This window comes from Dermacentor variabilis, chromosome 4 (genome assembly GCF_050947875.1).
Source record: "Dermacentor variabilis isolate Ectoservices chromosome 4, ASM5094787v1, whole genome shotgun sequence".
Lineage (NCBI taxonomy): Eukaryota > Metazoa > Arthropoda > Arachnida > Ixodida > Ixodidae > Dermacentor > Dermacentor variabilis.
This window is the reverse complement of record NC_134571.1, coordinates 198,574,209-198,593,394: the sequence shown is the minus strand read 5'-3', so window position 1 is coordinate 198,593,394 and position 19,186 is coordinate 198,574,209. Positions and strand designations below refer to the sequence as shown.

The following is a 19,186-nucleotide window of genomic DNA, read 5'->3' as shown; positions in this document are numbered from 1 at the left end:
AAAAAAAGAAAAAAAAAGAACCGCATCAAAAGCCCAGAATCAACCATTGTTCGTCGCGACTAAACGCTCTTAGGATGACGAGTAATTTGTAGGCGACGAGCGAATACGCTTGATCAAGACCACTGATAACACCGGCGGGACAAGCATTGTGGCGAAGTTCAATGCGCAGGGATAGCTTTTATTTTTTTTATTTTTTTGGTTGACGTCATCACGTGTCACCGCGGGAAGTTTGAAAAGTTTAAGGTTATTACGCCACGTGGTGGCACTCACGCGAACTAAACCCTCATGTCCAGAAAAGCTGGATACGATGGTACAGTTGCTTTAAGAGCACAGAAACGGAACGAATGAAGTGCGAAGCGTTCCTGCTTTTCTGACTTTTCGGCCGGTATCTCCGGCTTTCTTAACCGAATTTTATCTCTCTCTCTGTCTGCATATATATATATATATATATATATATATATATATATATATGTGTGTGTGTGTGTATAGAGAGAGAGAGAGAGAGAGAGGGAGATTGCTTGCCGCCCCCATTCGAAAAATAGTTGGTGCGCCACTGCCTGGAACTGCAGTTCTTGCAGTAATCTGAACTTTTCAGACGTGAGCTCCTTTTTATAGCAGTGCGTAGGTTTTCTTGGACATGGTGCAGCCCAGCATTTTTTAACCCCAATCAAATTATTTCGTTTAGCGTCCAGAAGCGACATGTTGGTTATGCGAGACGTCGCATTGGGGCACACAATATTACGCTCGATCACTTAGGCATATTTTTCCTACTTGCACGGAAGTCTTACACGAGCTCTTAGCATTTTGCTCCCATCGAAATGCGGTGGCTGCAGCAGGCAATCGAACGCGCGACCGTGGCAATGGAAATACACTGATCCATCACGACGGGTAAGAAGCGTTTGGGGCGCTAGGGATATCCCTAGTGCCTTCATTGCTTCGTTAAGCGTTGATGTCATCTGCCTTTCCCAAAGCTTCGTAAAAAGCGTCAACTGCATTTTATGGTTTCGTTGGCTACATTTTGTCTGTATTTTTCAAGGTCATACCACGCTTTTAAATGCGTAAGCAGTTGCAAGCTTACCCAATGAGGAAAACCGCTCGTCCATCCGTCCCGCAAGACGGCCGCTGTCAAGATGGCGCCCGCAGCAACGAGCGAAATCACATTCGTGCTGCCTCTCGCTTAAGCGGCGAGAACACAGCGCTCACGGAGTTATCGGCAGTCGCTGCAAGACAGGGGCCCGCGCGTCTCTCTCCAACGCGAACTAAAACGAGAACACAGCACGCGAAGCTATCAGCAGTCGGTGCTTACTGCCCTCATTGCAGATCGCTTTCAAGACGCGGCCCATGCGGCCGTCCCGTTCGCAACCGCCACGCGTGTACGGTTGATTTACGAAATTCTGCCTTATGCCGCCGCTGTGTTTGTGATCGCCTACACTCTAAGACCCGCCGTCGTTGCTCAGTGGCTAAGGTGTTGGGCTGCTGAGCACGAGGTCGCGGGATCGAATCCCGGTCACGGCGGCCGCATTTCGATGGGGGCGAAATGGGAAAACACCCGTGTACTTAGATTTAGGTGCACGGTAAAGAGCCCCAGGTAGTCAAAATTTCCGGAGTCCTCCACTACGGCGTGCCTCATAATCAGAAAGTGGTTTTGGCACGTAAAACCCCATAATTTATTTTTTTACACTCTAAGAACAGTTTACCCCTTTTGGAGTGCCCCTTCTGCCACACAACAATAATCGTCATCTGCCTTGATGCGTCTCATTTCTTTAACGCTGCGAGCCCGGTACTTTCCAGTAACGAACGGCACGCGTGTTATCAGCATGATAGCATTTCCTGTCTGCAATGCTATCATGCTGATACCGGGCTCGCAGCGTTAAAGAAATGAAACGCATCAAGGCCGATGACGATTATTGTTGTGGGGCAGAAGGGGCACTCCAAAGGGTGTAAACTGTTTTTAGAGTGTAAGGGAACACGTATTTTCGATTAAGAATAGTGTGGATTCACACCTGCCGTTCCCATATTGTGCGTCATGCGGCTGCGTACCACGCCATAGCGGGCAAAAGTGCGTGAAAGGAAGGAGCAGAAAAACATTGGCACGTGACGTGCTTGAAGCCTTTCATATTATGAAAAATGGAGAATGGCATCAGTGTGCCTTCCGAATAGCTCTACAAGAGTGAATGTTTATTTTTAGATCGTGCTGCGATAGTTCACTTGCACTTGCAGCGTTCAGGCTCTGCGTGCATGCGCATCTCTGAAATAGAGACGTGTTTGGCTGGTGTGCTGCAAATAAACTAATTGGAAGTCTCGGCGTTCCATTCTACCCCTTTATGTTTGCTGTCACTTATACTATGCGCCACAAAAATATTTCGTTAAATATATGGTTGATCGCGGCTCATGAGATGGTTCGACGAGGATGAATAAGATGCTAAGGAGCGATAAATAACGGCTTATAAAATAGGAACACCATCAGCGCACCTGGCGTCGCCATCTGCAGTACTTTTCATCTGTCGTGAATTCACTTTGCGCCGCCGTCCGCAGCAGTTCGTGTCGCCGCCGCGTTTTCGTTTGTACTGGCCGGATCAAGTTTCAGAACACTGACAATGACACCGCGCTGCGTGTAGAAAAGCAAGTGATGCGATGCTTACGGATACTCGCAGCTGCCAGAGGAGTTTCTGCGCGAATTCTTCTTAAACCCACACTTTTCCAAAAGGGCCAATTTACTGGCGGTGGTAGTGTTACTGTCTTTTCAATAAACAGAAAACTAGGCGCTGGTTAAACCTTCTACTGCGTGATACTGCGACCCTGGGTCCATCAACCCGCCCAGACGAGTTTCGCAAGCGCATTCACACAAAACTTAATAATAATATTTGGGGTTTTACGTGCCAAAACCACTTTCTGATTATGAGGCACGCCGTAGTGGAGGACTCCGGAAATTTTGACCACGTGGGGTTCTTTAACGTGCGCCTAAATCTAAGCACACGGGTGTTTTCGCCCCCATCGAAATGCGGCCGCCGTGGCCGGGATTCGATCCCGCGACCTCGTGCTCAGCAGCCCAACACCATAGCCACTGAGCAACCACGGCGGGTGCATTCACACAAAACTTGAAGTCATTGAAATTCGCGCAGGCTTCATTGGCACCTTGCTCCCGTGACCTCTCCGCAGAGGTGCTTGCGTTCTTACTCACATTGCGTAACCACAGTTGCAAGGACTCTTTTATTTCTTTTCTCCAGTATCATCTTACAGATCTTAGCGGGAGGCAGGATAGGTACGGCACGACATCTGTGGTAGCACTTTCTCCGCCCACTCATGGATGAAATCACGCCCTGTTTTCTGGTGGGTCATTCGCAGACAACTGACGACCGCTGTAATTTTGTCAGCTTTAGATGAAGCGCCAACATCCCTTTCCAAAACACGTCGGGTTCTTCTGGCGATGAACACAACTCTGCTTTAAGACCCTCTTTGCGGACATAAAACATAACTTGCATTCTGAAGCGAAAGAGTAAGTGCGCACTTTGATCTTCTTTGATGGAGAAATACGGTCACTAATTAGTCATGCCTCCGGCGATTCTGGGCGGGAATTTGAACATCCACTAATCTGCGGCTCTTTTTTTTTCGTGGCGTAAGCTTTCGCACCGTTGGCAACTTCTAAACGCACAATAACAAGTACGATAACCTCACTCCACGGACTGAGGCTTACGGACGGCACACAAATTTGACTTTGTGTGCATGACTTTCTTTTTTTTCTCGTGCTGTCTGTTACTTTTACGAGAGGAAGCACGCCGCTTCATCTGTGGTAGAATTTATCAGCGCAATTCAACAGACCGCAGCGAGAACTTCCCGTGACGATGCAGATACGTGGTCAACTACTCAATGAATGCTGGCATTCGGGCAAGCTCCCCCGACAGTGGAAAACGGCAAGAACGATCCTGATTCCGAAACCGGGCAAACCACTGGACATCGGCAACCTGCGTCCCATCTCGCTGACGTCCTGCGTGGGCAAGGTGCTGGAGCACACGGTCGCCAACAGGTGGCAGGAATACCTAGAGAAGGAAGGCCCCTATCCTGACACGATGATCGGCTTCCGGTGCAGACTCAGCACACAAGATGCCATGTTACAACTGAAACAAGAAGTCATCGACAACAAGAAACAAGACAGCAAAGTAATTCTAGGGCTGGATTTACAAAGTGTATTCAACAAAGTCAAACATGCGGCCATATTAGAAGAAGTATCAAGATTCGACATGGGGGTAATGAGCTACAATTATATTCAAGTCTACTTGACCAACCGCATGGTGGAACTGCATGCCGGAGACCTCAAGCTCCCCAAACACAAGCTCGGCAATACGGGTACTCCGCAGGGTTCGGTCATCTCGCCGTTGCTCTTTAACCTCGTCATGATCGGGGTAGCGAGGGCAGTAGCGGGCACCGGCGTCCGGCATATGATCTACGCCGACGACATTACACTGTGGGCGGCTGGCGGCACCGATGCCAGCATCGAGCAACAGCTGCAAGCGGTGGTTACCGCCATCGAGCAGCACCTTGACGGCGCAGGCCTAACGCGCAAAATCCGAGCTGTTCGTTCTCACACCGCTTCGATCGGGACGGAAGCGCGCTCCCCTTGGGGAGTGTGACCACATCAAGATAGTGACTGCATCGGGGCAACGCATCCCCGAAGTTCCCAAGATCAGGGTCCTGGACCTGTTGCTCAACAAGAGCGGCCGCAACGACGAAACCATCAAAAAGCTTACCACCAAGGCAATGGACGCCATCCGGCTCATACACAGAGTCTCTGCACGACGGGCGGGCATGCGTGAAGACAGTCTCGTGCGCCTTGTCCAGTCGTTCATGATCAGTCACATCGCCTACGTTGCTGTCTACCTCAACTGGCAGGTCACTGACAGGACCAAGATCAACACGCTGATCAGACGGGCTCACAAGACGACGCTGGGCTTAATGGAAACCACGAGTACGGCTCGGCTCCTGCAGCTCGGCATCCATAACACCCTAGAAGAAATAGCCGAGGCGCAGCTCACCGCGCAAATGGAGCGCCTCTCTACCACCAAGACGGGCCGCACTATGCTGACGTTTCTGGGTTTCAACCCCCAAGCTCGCAGTCGCCAACCGTGCGAGATCACAGAGGAGGCGCGGGCCCACATTTATGTGGACCCCATCCTGAAGAACGTGCACCCAGAGTACAACCAAGAACGGCGGCAGGCGCGGGCCAAGGCCCTCACCGAACAACACGCCCAGGACACGCACGCCCGGTGCGTGGACGCAGCGGAATACCAGCGCGAAGGCTTCGCGGCAGTGGCCGTTGCGGCGGCTACCGGTACCAAGACAACGGCAGCGAGCGTGCGGTGCGCGAACGCCACAGACGCTGAGAAGGTTGCCATCGCTCTGGCGATCACTGACGTCGAGCGTCGCACCATGCTCAGCGACTCGAAGAACGCCGTGCGCAACTTTGCCAAGGGGCGAATACGTGCGCCGGCGGCCGCTATCATCGGCAAGCTCCAACTTCAAGACCGCGGCAGCATCATCCGTGTCAAGTGGTTGCCGGCGCACGCCGGCGAGTGCGCATCCTCACCGAACCACAACGAGACGGCCCATTCGGCGGCACGAGCGCTTACCTTCCGCGCCCCCGAGAGTGACCGTTCCGTGTGGTGGTTCGAAAGCAAGGGCATATTGACCAGTTATGCCGAAGTAACCAAGTGTTACCGCTTAGCTCGACGGACAATGCCGCCTCTCCACCCGGCACTCAGTCAGGAGGAGGCCGTAATCCTAAGGCAAATACAGACCGCGTCACTCCTCGCACCCGCAATGCTGCACGTGCTTCACCCAGAGCTCTATCCGAGTGGGCTGTGCAGTGTTCGTGCAGCGGGTCTGGCGGACCAATGGCACATCATGTGGGACTGTGCCTGGTTCCCAGCGGCAGCTACATCCAGGACTTAGCCGCACGAACTTCAAAGCGCACTGCAGTCTGCAGGCAAGGACACACAACTATGGGCCGTCCCGCAGGCCCGGGGTGCGCTCGAAAAGCAGAAGCCTCATGACCCACTACAAACGGGCCCAACTGGGGTAGTGCAGATTAGGGTATAACCCCAGGTCGACGCTTGGCCAGCGTCACGACGCGTTAAACCATCGGTTGCTGGCGCTTTATTAAAGTTATTCCTATCGTATCCTACTCAATCTACCCAATCCTATCCAATATTCTATTAAACCCAATGCATCTACTCAGTCAGCCACCGTAACCTTGTAGAGTACCATGTCTAAGCCGAATGACTGGACGTGCCCCACTGCCAGAGCGAAACCTGCGTACAGTCAGGGGACTGCCCCAGCCTGCTATAAAAAAAAATGAAAACCATTCCTCTCTGTGAAGATGGAATGGCAACGAAAGCTGACGACTGTCAAAGCTCTGAAACGAGAAGCAAAGTGCTTTCGCTGCCATTCCATCTTCACAGAGTCAAATGGTTGTCATGTTCTGCATTGCGAGTCAGGCGTCGTTGCTAGTTCGGAGGTGCTTGGGCTCACGATTTCAGCTTCCCTTCATCATCGCGGGGACGTTTATCATCGGTGGTCATTTCGCGCCGACGCCGTTAACATTCTCGTTGCTGTTCCCTCCGGTGCTCTTCGTACGCATGATGTTCCTCGGGTTTAGGAACTATTCGTGTCTGCCCCATCGACAGACAGACAAAGAACGTTTCTAATGGTCCTGAGGAACCGCGTTAGGGTACCTCCCTTTTCAGGTAATGCAGCTGTGTTATCTCCTCTCGTGCTTACGTACTGCTATAACCTTAACGTCACGCTGTTGTTCACGGCGAGCGTTCTAATCTGTTCCGAATTTTGACATCTGCGCCGGCGCACTGCACCCGTATGGGTTTGTTAGAAATTGCTAAGTCCGCTTCTGTTCCTGGACTACGGAAGGTTAGTCATGCACAGCTGCTGCAAAACAAAAAAAATCCTGCATCACCCGCTGTCGTCGCTTAGTGGCTATGGCGTTAGGCTGCTAAGCACGGGATCGCGGGATCGAATCTCGGCCACTGAGGCCGCATTTTGATGGGGGCGAAAAGCGAAAACATCTGTGTACTTAGACTTAGGTGCCCGCTAATGTACCCCTGGTGGTACAAATTATTCCGGAGTCCCCCACTACGGCGTGCCTCGTAGGGAAATCGTGATTTTGGCACGTAAAATCCCACAACTTAATTTAATATGCCCACCGTGGGGTAATCACTTTAATCGTAAGCCGATTCCCTAATACAGTGAGCAGAACATCCTTGTCTTCAAGGAGGCGTTGCGCCAGAGGCTAATTCATGCATTCGTAAGCAAGCTTAAAGTGATCGGTCGGTATTACGACTCCTTATGTGAGACTGCTGTCTCGTTATGCCTAAAAATAACGTCTTGCACACCAATGACACTGACACTTGGCCTATGACCCTTAATACAACTAGCATTTTTTGCCTACTTTTGGAACTTTGAATCCATCTAACTGTGACGAGCATGTGCCACCTCCTCAAGCATAATCTTCGTTGGTGCCCCGGTCTCGGTGGCCCGCCAGGCTCGGTGAACAACATTGGTCACCGCACCCAATAAACATAGACGAGCACAGCATCTCGCAGTCAGTCATCGTTCCTCACCACAACGCAACGGAGCGTCACTCTGACGGAGGGTGCACAAAGTAGCGGCGTCCACCGGTAATTCACAGATAAGCACAGCATAAAGCGATAGTAGGCAAATTAAGAGAATCCGGCCGACAGAAATAAACTCTTCCGAAGTAACAGAGCGTCAGGTATACACATACACTTAGCGTTCTCTTTATGACAGGTCATAATTTACTGCTTACCACAAGACAAGCGTAGGCATTCGCGAATATTCCACATTCATACACTCCGCACATCAGAAGAAACTGCACGTTTTCTCCGGGTTCATGGCGGACCCCTTGGAGCAAGAGAACGCTTCGGCGAAAGCGGGAGAGCCACGCACGGCTTTGTTGCAGTCGGCTGCGGAAGGATTTCTGTGTCCACGCTGTGAGCAGGTCATGTAGCAAAGGGTCAAGAAAAAGACCTTGTCTTCGGGCAGTGTGTGATCGATCGGCGGATAGGTCTCGTTGGATTTCGCGTAAGCAGCATAGGCGATCTCCATAGCCGGAATTTCGGGAAACACACTCGGGAATCCCTGTTCCTTGAGGCAGCCATCTTTTGCTTGGTAGGCGCTCAGTGTGGACGGCGACTTGATGGAATACGTCAGGCCATGAAGAGGGTGCCACTTGAGACCTTCGCTGTTCATTGTCTTCACCATCTGCAACGCCATGGAAAACCCGAGCCCACCATACAACATCGCTCGCGTTCCCTGTGGGTAGAACAGGGGTCTCGAAACTGCTCCGATTGCTACGTCAACGCTGTTCGTCAAGTAATTGAAGAGGAGGTACTCGGGCCAGTTGTTTCCGGGCAGTTCGAGTACCTGATCGTAGCCAGGCACCCTTTCGTTGAGCTTTTGCAGCAACAGCCGCGACTTGATCCAGTAGTCGCCGAAAGACGTCTCGTTATCAGGGAAATCAAAGTAAACTGCCTCGAGTATGTTGTTCTGCAGAAATTCTGGCTGGGGCCACAAACGCTTCGCCAGCACCGACACCTTCTGGCCGAGCATTCGTTTGCTGCTCACGTCGAGCCAGCGGGAGGCATTGACTTTTTCGAACAAATGATCTTTGAGCCTGTCAAAAACATCAGTGACGGAGTCAAGGTCATCGGGCTGCAACCGCGACACGACGTACAAGGCCAGAACGAGTACCTTGTAGGACACCTCGGCGTTAGTGGCACAGAAGATGGGCCGGTAGAACGTGGCTCTTTCACCACTACCGAACCGTGCATAGAGCAGCCTATAGCTGGCAACAGCCACGTACTGCTGAATAACATGCCAAGCTAAGTGACGCAAGAGGTCTTCGTTACTGTAGTTCGCGAAGATGCTACCGATTGCTTGCAGGTAACGGACATCATCTGTAATCACTTTATCGCTGCTAGTCAGTGCTGAGTCGAGTTTAATCTTTGCATTGAGCTCTTTAATCCAGTCCTCAGATGACAATGACTGCGTGTGCCGTTCGATTTGTCTAAGGGAAAACACCGCAGCAGACTTTGGCTGTGTGTTGTAGGCACTGGCCAGGCACGTCAGTATGTTAGCCTCTGTGTCAGCTGCTTTTGCAATTTCTTCATCGCTGGCGCCGTACCTGGAGTTGTTAAGGACGACAGACTCGAAGTCCCTCCAATAATTGGCGTACCTCCCGCTTGACATTACGCTCAGATGGTGCTTCAGGAATACCGTGATAAAGGGACTGGGCGAAATTATGACTGCCCGCGTCCGTCCTAGTTTTCGTGCTCTGACCACAAACCAGAACGCCGCTTGGAGGTCAACGTCGAGAGCGATGAGCACGCCGAGAGCTGTCTCGTTTGACTCGGGGGGGCCCGGCCAGCGTAACCCGTAGTGGTGGAGCAAATCCATTAATTGATCCACCGAATCGCCGAATATGGGTTCACTGGCCATGCAAGTGTCATACATGGCACGGGCTTTTTTTCCCACAGGCAGCACGAGCGTACCATGAGTGAGGGTTGTGTTGAATCCCTCGTACCAAGCAAACCTCACTTCGTCCAATGTGGACTTGGCGTGGTCGCGGTGCCTGCTGTCCGGTAACCAGCGGGAGCACACGTGGCCGTACAGATCTTCGCACGGGTCAATGCTCATGTTGACGGCACGCAAGAGCAGGTTAGCGTGCGTGAGGCAGTCCCTCGTGCCACAAAGCTTCTCTCCGCTGAGTTTCGCTTTCTTCCTGGTCAAGAGAATCCCCAGAGCAATCAGGGCAACAATGGCCGTGGCTACGGTGACGAGCGTGGCGCCCACGCTACGTTTCTTGATCTGGGCCATGGCCTGAGTCAATACCTGAAAGAGAGCGTTTCAAAAATCAGACGGGACGATAGCACAGTAAGGACTGCACTGTACCCTGTCTAATTTTAGTGAATTCCTATCGACACCAGAGTTGCGGAGGGGCAGCTCCGGAGTCGGATTGATCCGGAATAATTCCACATTATAAACAGCAGAAATGGAATAAGAGTGGTATGATAGGTACCTGTTGAGCAGATAGAATAGGAATGATATGGGAGCCCGAAATCCTGGAATGGGAGGCGGAATAGAATGACCACGTAGTGTTGTAGCATTAAATATTTATTTTAGGTAAGGCTGGAACGCTACAAAACAGGTGAATTTGCCATTTAGAGTAAACTAGACTTCGCCAATACAGGGTGCTCCTATTTAGGTTTTTAGGTTTTATAGAATTTTAAGGAACCTTCACTAATGAACTTCTTAATTATTTACAATACGCAGTTTGCTTCAATGCGTAAAATAGCATTTCTTTTAAAAGTAACTGGAACAAGAGTGTATTTTTACGGCAAGTTTGATAGCGAAAATCTCCAAATTGCCGTCATCATGGAAATTCATTCCAAGTGGATACGCCTTACAAACTCACCGGCAACAATTCGTAAATTGCAATATGTGCCGTAATGTAGTTTATTCAAATAATAATTAGTGTATTTCTGTTAATTAGTTTAATATGTGTTGCCATTTCTCGTGCAAGTAAAGGCCGCCACTATGAATAATCAAGCTCAAGCACTATAGTCGGGTACAACTTTAGAAAAAAGGCACGTTTACCCCTCCAAGGCGTACGCACACGAGCCTTCACCGATGGGCGCGCACGGTAGACTGACGTCATGAGCCGGGCGTGCGGTGACCCTGCCGATGGAGAAGACGGCCGCCCGCACTTCGAACTGTGCTCAGTCGCGTTGGTGTGCGTCTGTCCCTCGTCAGAGTGAATTCCCAAACTGTTTGTGGTGATCTACCATACCGGAAATATTATTGCGAGCTTACGATGCGCCATTCGTGCCAGATACGTTTATTCTGAGCCGTGATTCGGCGACGAAAGATTGCAGCGAACATCGCTGACGCTACTCTACGCTTCGTCTGAACACAGGATCCCGCAGCGACACACCGCTGCAAAGAAACATCCTCCTTTTTTGTTATATGTTCTTTTATTTCGCTCACGAGTGAAGTTACGACGGGGAAAGTTTCTCAAAGTCTGGTGCCTACTGTTAGCGGCGGGTGTGTTCGTGTACTGTGTCGCTGTACCAAAATAAAAAAAAACGTGAAAAGGAAAGAAAAAAAAACCTATAACATTCTTGAAAATAAGTTTGTGAAAACATAAAACCAAAAAAATATGAATATGATGCTATTTAATATCAAGAGTATTTATTTACAACGAAGAAAAGCATTTTTCGCACCTTTCCTGCCTCGATCGTCTCCTCGCCCCAGGTTTCTAATACTTTCGATAAATGCATTGTTCCTTTTTAAGTACTTGTTACAAATAGCAACTGATTCATTTGAAGCTTGGAAAACGAGTAGAAAATGTGCTGTGTATGTAAACCAGCGCAAAACCATGCAGAGCTGCTCTTTCTATTTTGTTCCTTGCAATGAAGCTAAAAAGCAGACGACGCGCGGCCTTGTAGAAGGCGCGCGTTTATCTTTCTTTCGCGATCTCGCATGTGCTGTAGCGTTCCAATCACGAGAGCTCTACCAAAGCAATCATCAAATTACACAAGTTTTAATACCAAGAATTACGCTTTTTACAAGCACGGTTTTTTGATCGGGAATATTTTAGTCGAAACATCAGCAGTCATAGAGGCATTACGGAATCAAGGTGTAGATGAGAAGTACGTAGAAATACTTAAAGGGGTGGAGACATCAAAATTTTCGTTCATGCGTTTGTTTATTCAAACGTTGCGTCATGCTTCAGCGAGCACGATACACACAGCGGGATTCAATAATAATAGCATTATTGTACCGAGCGATTTCGGTTTCGGTTTCTGAGCTCCGGAGGAGGCTATGACGTCACAGAGGAGGAAACGCAACATGGCTTGGTCACGTGAGCCACAAAATATAGTGACGTAAAACGATGTTGCGTCGTCTGCTCGCGCGTACGCGTGCTCTCCCAGCAGAGGTAAACAACTGGCGATTCTAAGTGCATGTCGCGATTATTATAATTATTGCGAAGAGCAACAACAACGGTAAGAAAAATTGGAGGACGCTTAAGCTTCGCCTTCAAGAGTGGAACGCGACAGCGTTCCTGTCGACCCGCCAAGGGGTGTAAGACAATGGGCTACAGGGCAGCCATCACTTACGAGGCGCCCCGCATCGGACGCGGTGAGCGTCGAGCCATATGGTCGAGCAACGCAGCGTTCGGCGCAGCAACGAAACGTGCGCCTGAGCAAGCGGAACGAACCAAAGAACTCGGTATCTCGGAGGGGGAAATGATGCACGCCAGCCAAACGTCGTGATCGGCACGGGCCGACAGATAGACAGATAGTGATCTAAAGAAAGGAAGGCCGCATGATTCTGCAGAGGGAGCAAGGCGAAGCGTTGTCAGGGGAGAGAGAGTCCATGCCGCGACCCGCCTCGCACCGGTCCTCGTACAGCTCCAATGCGCGCGTGGCGCGCCATCTGTCGGGCAGCGCCATACATGGAGAGGAGGGGGTCTTCTATGTTTGCCGCAAGATGGCTCTGCGTGTGCGGAAAGCCCAGAAGAAATGCAGCGGAAACGCATTTCGCTACTCGTGTAATTGCGACTTCTGTAAGTTACATGTTCATAATTACCGATATACACCGCAGTATAACTTTCCACGGCTCGTTTCGAAGGCAACACCGCATTCACTAGAGGCGCGTTTGTACCGCTTGGAAGCATCGAACTCGTGGCTGAGTGGTAGCGTGTCCGTCTCACACTCCGGAGACCCTGGTTCGATTCCCACCCAGCCCATCTTGGAAGTTGCTTTTTATTTGTGTGCCTGCCGTGATTTATCGCTCACGGCCAACGCCGCGGACGCCGACGCCGACGACACCGGCTTTTCTGCGACACGAGCTCCTTAACGCTATCGCGTTAAAATATTGCGGCTTGTGAGAGTCGGTGATTCATTCCGAAGCGCCGTAAGCTTTAGTTTTGAAGTGAACCGGAAAAGGCCTAGCGACGATGTCAGCGGCGCCGAACGATCAGAGGCGGTTAGGCTGCCGTCGGTGCCAGAGTGACCACTCCTCGGTCGCTGATTGGCCGCTTCTCCGTACCGCTGCGGCACAAATGGGTCCCTGGCCCGTCCTCTCATACGGCAAGGAAATCTCGCAGTTCGCGAGCAAAACCGCCGTCGCACGGGCGCCCGCGAACGGCAAACGGCGTGCGGCGAGTTTCCGTGCCGGCAACGTGGACGGGCCGGTAACGTGGAAAGGCCAAGCGAACGAGAGACCGCTCCGAGCTGCCGAACTATGCGATTATGCGAGATGAGAAGCGGACAACACGAACGCCGCGTATCCTGCTAATCCCTTTCGGAGTCAAGTGTTACACGCAGTTTGCCGTTCGCGGGCCGCCGGCGGTGCTGCGTTCGTGTTGTCCACTTCTCTCCTCTTGTGTCCGTGTCTGCACGCCTTACCCCTTCTTTGCATTAAGAGAGGATTTCTATATTCCTGTAGCTCGGTCATAGTGGAGGCTATGCTCGGTCGGTCGGCTCAGCAGGCTCTGTAATCGGCATTTCATCGCTACTCATCATACATCACGTTTTTGTGCTAGTGTGGTATGGCGTCAATGTTTTCGTTCCTCCTCTGTGACGTCATAACTGCCGCGCTAGCGATGGGTCTCGACCATGAGAAGGAGTTTTTAATGACTTTTTGGAGCTGAATTAAAATTATTTTGAAATATTTGCAGCGTCCAATACCTCGTTCTGGGTGTCCTTGCATATGGAAGCAGCCTACAACATGCTTTTTATAGCCTCAAAATTTGGTGTCCCAACCCCTTTAATGATACCTATAGCGGCTCCACAGCCACCGTACTCCTCCATAACGAAAGCAACAAAATCTGAATAAAGAAAGGCGTAAGGCAGGGAGATACGATCTCTCCAATGCTATTCACAGCGTGTTTACAGGAGGTATTCAGACATCTGGATTGGGAAGAATTGGGGATAAGAGTTAATGGAGAATACCTTAGTAACTTGCGATTCGCTGATGATATTTCCTTGCTTAGTTACTCAGGGGACAAATTCCAATGCATGCTCACTGACCTGGAGAGGCAAAGCACAAGGGTGGGTCTAAAAATTAATCCGCAGAAAACTAAAGTAACGTTTAAGAGTCTCGGAAGAGAACAGCAGTTAACGATAGGTAGCGAGGCACTGGGAGTGGTAAGGGAATACATTTACTTAGGGCAGGTAGGGACCGTGGATCCGGATCATGAGAATGAAATAATCAGAAGAATAAGAATGGGCTGGGGTGCGTTTGGCAGGCATTCTCAGATCATGAACAGCAGGTTGCCATTATCCCTCAAGAGAAAAGTGTATAACAGCTGTGTCTTACCAGTATTCACGTACGGGGCAGAAACCTGGAGGCTTACGAAAAGGGTCCTACTTAAATTGAGGACGACGCAACCAGCTATGAGAAGAAGAATGATGGGTGTAACGTTAAGGGATAAGAGCAGATTGGGTGAGGGAACAAACGCGGGTTAATGACATCTTAGTTGAAATCAAGAAAAATAAATGGCATGGGCCGGACATGTAATGAGGAGGGAAGATAACCGATGGTCATTAAGGGTTACGGACTGGATTCCAAGGGAAGGGAAGCGTAGCAGGTAGCGGCAGAAAGTTAGGTGGTCGGATGAGATTAAGAAGTTTGCAGGGTCACAATTAGCACATGACCGGGGTAGTTGGAGAAGTATGGGGGAGGCCTTCGCCCTGCAGTGGGCGTAGCCAGGCTGATGATAACGACGATGATGATGATTTTAGTCGCGGAGGCAATCGGCTGTCGCGCTTCGGTCATCTGGGCGGAGCCTCCCCTTTTCTATAAGGTTGTACCCGACCAGAAGTATGTTACCTCTAACAGGCTTTAATTTTTAAATCTGTAAAGCTTAAAAATTATTTCCCTGTATATTGTATTTCTTCTAGCGGTTACTACAGTAGCTAACTATAAGGCATTACCTCTGCGGCGGTAATTATAAGCAACCGGCTATTCTGTACTTCTGAAAACCCGGAAGTCTTTCTGCGTTATACAAGGTCGAAGTGCGTCTAAACACGGCAGCTTCTCGTTGTCAAGAATCACTCGGTTATGCCAGAGCACGCTTGGACCTACAAAACTAAGATGAAGACCAAGAACGACTTCGCATATAGGTGCACCCAGCGCGAGCCCACGGTGAGTTTGAGCGCGTGCCTTTTTTTTTCTCTTTTTTTGGCATACTGTCAAGTATTCAGTGAGCCTGATTAAAGGAAGTCAGCGAGGTGAAACTTTGTCCGAAAAAGTGCACGCTAAGCGGCGGTAAATGTATAAAGAACATCGCCGTGAAAACTTTTACCTTTGGATTTGTAACAAACATAACAGGATACTCTACCTGTATGCACGGCGTGTGGTGCGGTCGTAAACTGAAGAAACTAAACTAACCTTAAGCTATCTTTATGGTTTAGGAACGGTCCCCTGTAGGCTAGCATTTAAAGAACTGGTATACCACGATGTCATAAATTACCGTCATGTTCGGCTTAATCCTAAATTGAAGAACAAGCGCGTAAATACGACGCAGCCTAATTTCATTTATGAAAGCTTCAATCGTTGAAGTTCTCACGCGACACGCATTTCAGTTCACGCACCAGAAGGGATAGCTTGCTTAATACAACAGGTTAAAAACTTGTGGTACTGTTATCGTTAATGTATTTGCAACCGTAACAACCCGCAGGCCTTCCTTTGGTATTGTAGGATCCATGACTGGATCTTGCAACGGTCACGTGCACAGATAAACTGCTGTTGTCGCAACGCGCACGACGCAATAGGAGCAATATTTAACCTCTCGCTTGGCCTTCAGACATGTACATAGGCACGTTTGTCGATCCAAGTGTGTGGGGTCGCGTTTGAGAGAGCTTACTACGCCGTAGTAGGTATATTTTAACGAAATCGAATCTGTGCTCATCAGCAGTCATGTTGCTTAATGTGAGAAGTTTGTTGCAGAAATATGACGGTTGTTCGACTACGGCGCCCTCACGCTGGATACGCAGGGTCCAGCAATTGCTTCAAGAAACTCTGGCAGCAAGAGAGAGGGATGACAACGCGTGCCCGCCATCTTCGACTACGGCAGACACACTACGAATGGGGAGCCAGCCCGATTGCAAGACAAGACTGTAGGACACCCCAGTATGTGTAGCATAAGTTAAGCATGGAACATTTGTAAAGCGTGAAGAATAAATGTCAAGTTTGTATATGGTTACGTCATTTCTGTACCCTAATTTTCATACACCCTAAAAATCACGTACAAGAAGTGTCACGTACCCTACCACTACGACTGTGTCTCCGATGCAGCATACCCAACATTGTTTTTCGTTATGGTTTTGAGGAGGCCCAGAAAGAAGGCATTTTCTGTCACTGCGTATTTTTTTATATATATAGGGAATATAAAGAGGCTTCGAAAAAAGGGGTCTGCGTGACAGGCTGTCACCAAAAGTCAATATATTTTAGAGATATATTGCCGACAAGGCCTTAATATATTTTGCAATCGCGCCACATATTCGATACTCCTATCCCGCGCAGCTAGCACATGTTTGTTGACGCTATTTGATAAGCAACACAAAATTTATGTGATAATGTTTTATGTATTGTTTGCCTGGTCATATTACACGTATAGTTGCTTTGAGTACTCGTCGTCTATTCGTGTTTGTGATATAAAATCGTTTGACGTGTCTTGCAATCCGAGTGTTCGCGAAATGCTCCTTCTGGGGGCTCGTGATCGTTTTAACAGCACATAGGCAGATCAATTTTAGCCGGAACAAAAACTCGGAATCTGATTCTTAAAAAACGCAGCAGATATTGCAGAGGTTACAGCAACACCGCGCTGTAGAGATAATGTAGAGAAAACAGCTGGTCCACAAAGCATGATTGTTGTGCAAGAAATTGTACTTATCTGGAACGGTGTTAGGAAATCAGAAACATGCTTCTTTTTGTCACTAGGCACACATTGGGGGCCCACGCAGTAAAGAATTGCAGGCCAAGCGTTGCCCTTAATGGAATTGGAGAAATGGAACCGATCAGCTCAGGCACTCCAGGAGTGGGATTGGTCAATTCTCACCATTCGTAGGAATTAAAAGGAGTGCAGTCATGAAGGATCTGCACGCTTGAAATGGAGTGGGAATTGAATGGAGGGCTCCGCTCTGCAACTCAGACATGAATAAGAAATTTTGGGCCGCAGGATCTATGACAAAATTTTATATACGATATGATGCGAAACTTCGACGTTCGTCGTCTAGATAGAAGCTTTTCAACTAACTACTCAAATGTTGTTTCTCCATTTTTATGCGTTTCACAAGGTTCGCAGTACGTTTCTTTGATGTCCTCGGTGAACTAAACAGGACACCTTGTTTATACATGTTTAAAATTAGCGGTACGTTATGGGTAATGTGTTGGCGAGGTTCTAAGTGTCTGGACTAATTATCGCCTTAGCAGTAAATTGCGCATGCATTTGACTCGAAGCGCTGTAAATATGTTAAATGAACAATTCAGAATTTAACCCGCGGTCCTGCGAGAGCTGCAAATGCAACCGGTATCAAACATAGCGTAGCAAGTGTGGAGAGGACATTATGGCCAATCTTCTGCGCAATAATGATGTGTATGGATGAATAAGTACCTTTATAAAAAAAAACTTTGAACAGTGTTCAAGAGCTGTATATGTGGGCCAGGTTATAAAGGAGCCAAGCACATGCGTGCACCGTTTAAAATTACGTGATTTAATTATAAGTAACTTACATTCTTATTCTTGCTCAAAAAAAATTTCACCGACGACTACGATACTAAGAATTTTGAGCGCAGCTAGTTAGCTGTTTTCATTTCGCGACTTATTGCGGCAAACAATTCGATTCTGAACGACACATGCTCTTGGCGGCAGCGCTGAGCCTCTGCTCGGGCAGCTCGTTTGGCAGCAGCGGCAGACAAAGCATTTCCACGAGTTGCGTCGCTCATTGTTCAGAAAGAAAGCGTCAATAGGGAGACGCGTGGCTCGTGCGGAGCGCATGCGCAGTGGGTCCGAAGCGCACGCGAGCGCTTTGTTTCCGCGCTCGCCGCCGGCGCTCCGCTTTGCGCCTCATGGTTCCGCCTGCGCCCTCCTCTCCACTCTCATGCTCGCGCCTCTTCGCTCTCACCATTTTTAGGGCGCAGCTCTTAAAGGGACACTAAAGGCAAATACTAAGTCGATGTTCACTGTTTAAATACCATTCAAGAAACCTCGCAACGCTTGTTTCGTGTCAATAAACGCCTTAGTTTACGAGTAAATTGCATCTGATGGGTCCGAAAACCTTTTTCGAAATTCATATCTCCCGCCACCCAACCAGGGGAGTGGTGACGTTGCATACGCCATCACCACCCTCTGCTGCCATAGGTGAGTGGCGCCAGACAGACGGTGGTATCGAGCCAAGACAAGACTGCATGGGCGAAATCGCCCAGCGCTCGACTTCGGAATCACTGGCCTCCTTTAAGCCCTTGGGTTCCATGAGAGCAAGGGGAAAGTAAACTTCTCTGCAATAGGGATTAGGAAGAGGCAATTTGAACATTGGTGGAACAAAAGTTCGGAAACGACAAACAACGGAGACGTACACAAGCAAAGTTCACAATATAGAGCTTCCGAAACTTTGGCTACGGGAATTAAAGGCTTTTTTTTCGTTTCTAATATAGGTAGGGCATTAGGCAATCATTAACAAGAGCTTGGTGGAGCAACCCACCACCCCGTTCCAAAGGGGACGCTCATAACATCCATTCCAGAGCGGTAGATTGGCCGCTGCAGCTCCTTTTTGGTCAACATGTCCAGGAATTCTGGACATTCTCCTTCGGAACTTCACAGCAACGCACAAGTGTGACTCAATGGGAATTTTTTTTTTCTAATTTATATTTCAGAATATAGGGCGAGGGTCAAAAAGTTTCAAACGACGACAACAAGAGGGTAGTCCCTTCTAGCAACATATGCATTTTGGCACTTAGTCGGAACATTGGTGGTACGTTAAAGCAGTTAAAGAAAGTCAGACAGGGGCGGTGAAGTCCAACGACAGGAGAAAATCGTTTTGCACCCTCCCGCCAGAGGGCACATTGGCTTAAAAAAGCGCCAAATTGAAAC

The 19,186-nt window shown here is 49.2% G+C and overlaps 1 protein-coding gene across 2 annotated transcripts in view; it reads right to left on the bottom strand.

Annotated features, from left to right (window-relative positions):
• Positions 1-4,527: 4,527 nt before the first annotated feature.
• The window catches only part of LOC142580044 (endothelin-converting enzyme 1-like), a 95,607-nt gene continuing 80,948 nt past the window's right edge, over positions 4,528-19,186 (bottom strand). For both annotated transcript variants that reach the window (XM_075690790.1, XM_075690792.1), the window contains exon 4: positions 4,528-9,918. In XM_075690790.1, the coding sequence (XP_075546905.1) occupies positions 7,888-9,918 (2,031 nt within the window). In that variant the 3' untranslated portion in view covers positions 4,528-7,887. The remainder of the gene's footprint in view (positions 9,919-19,186) is intronic.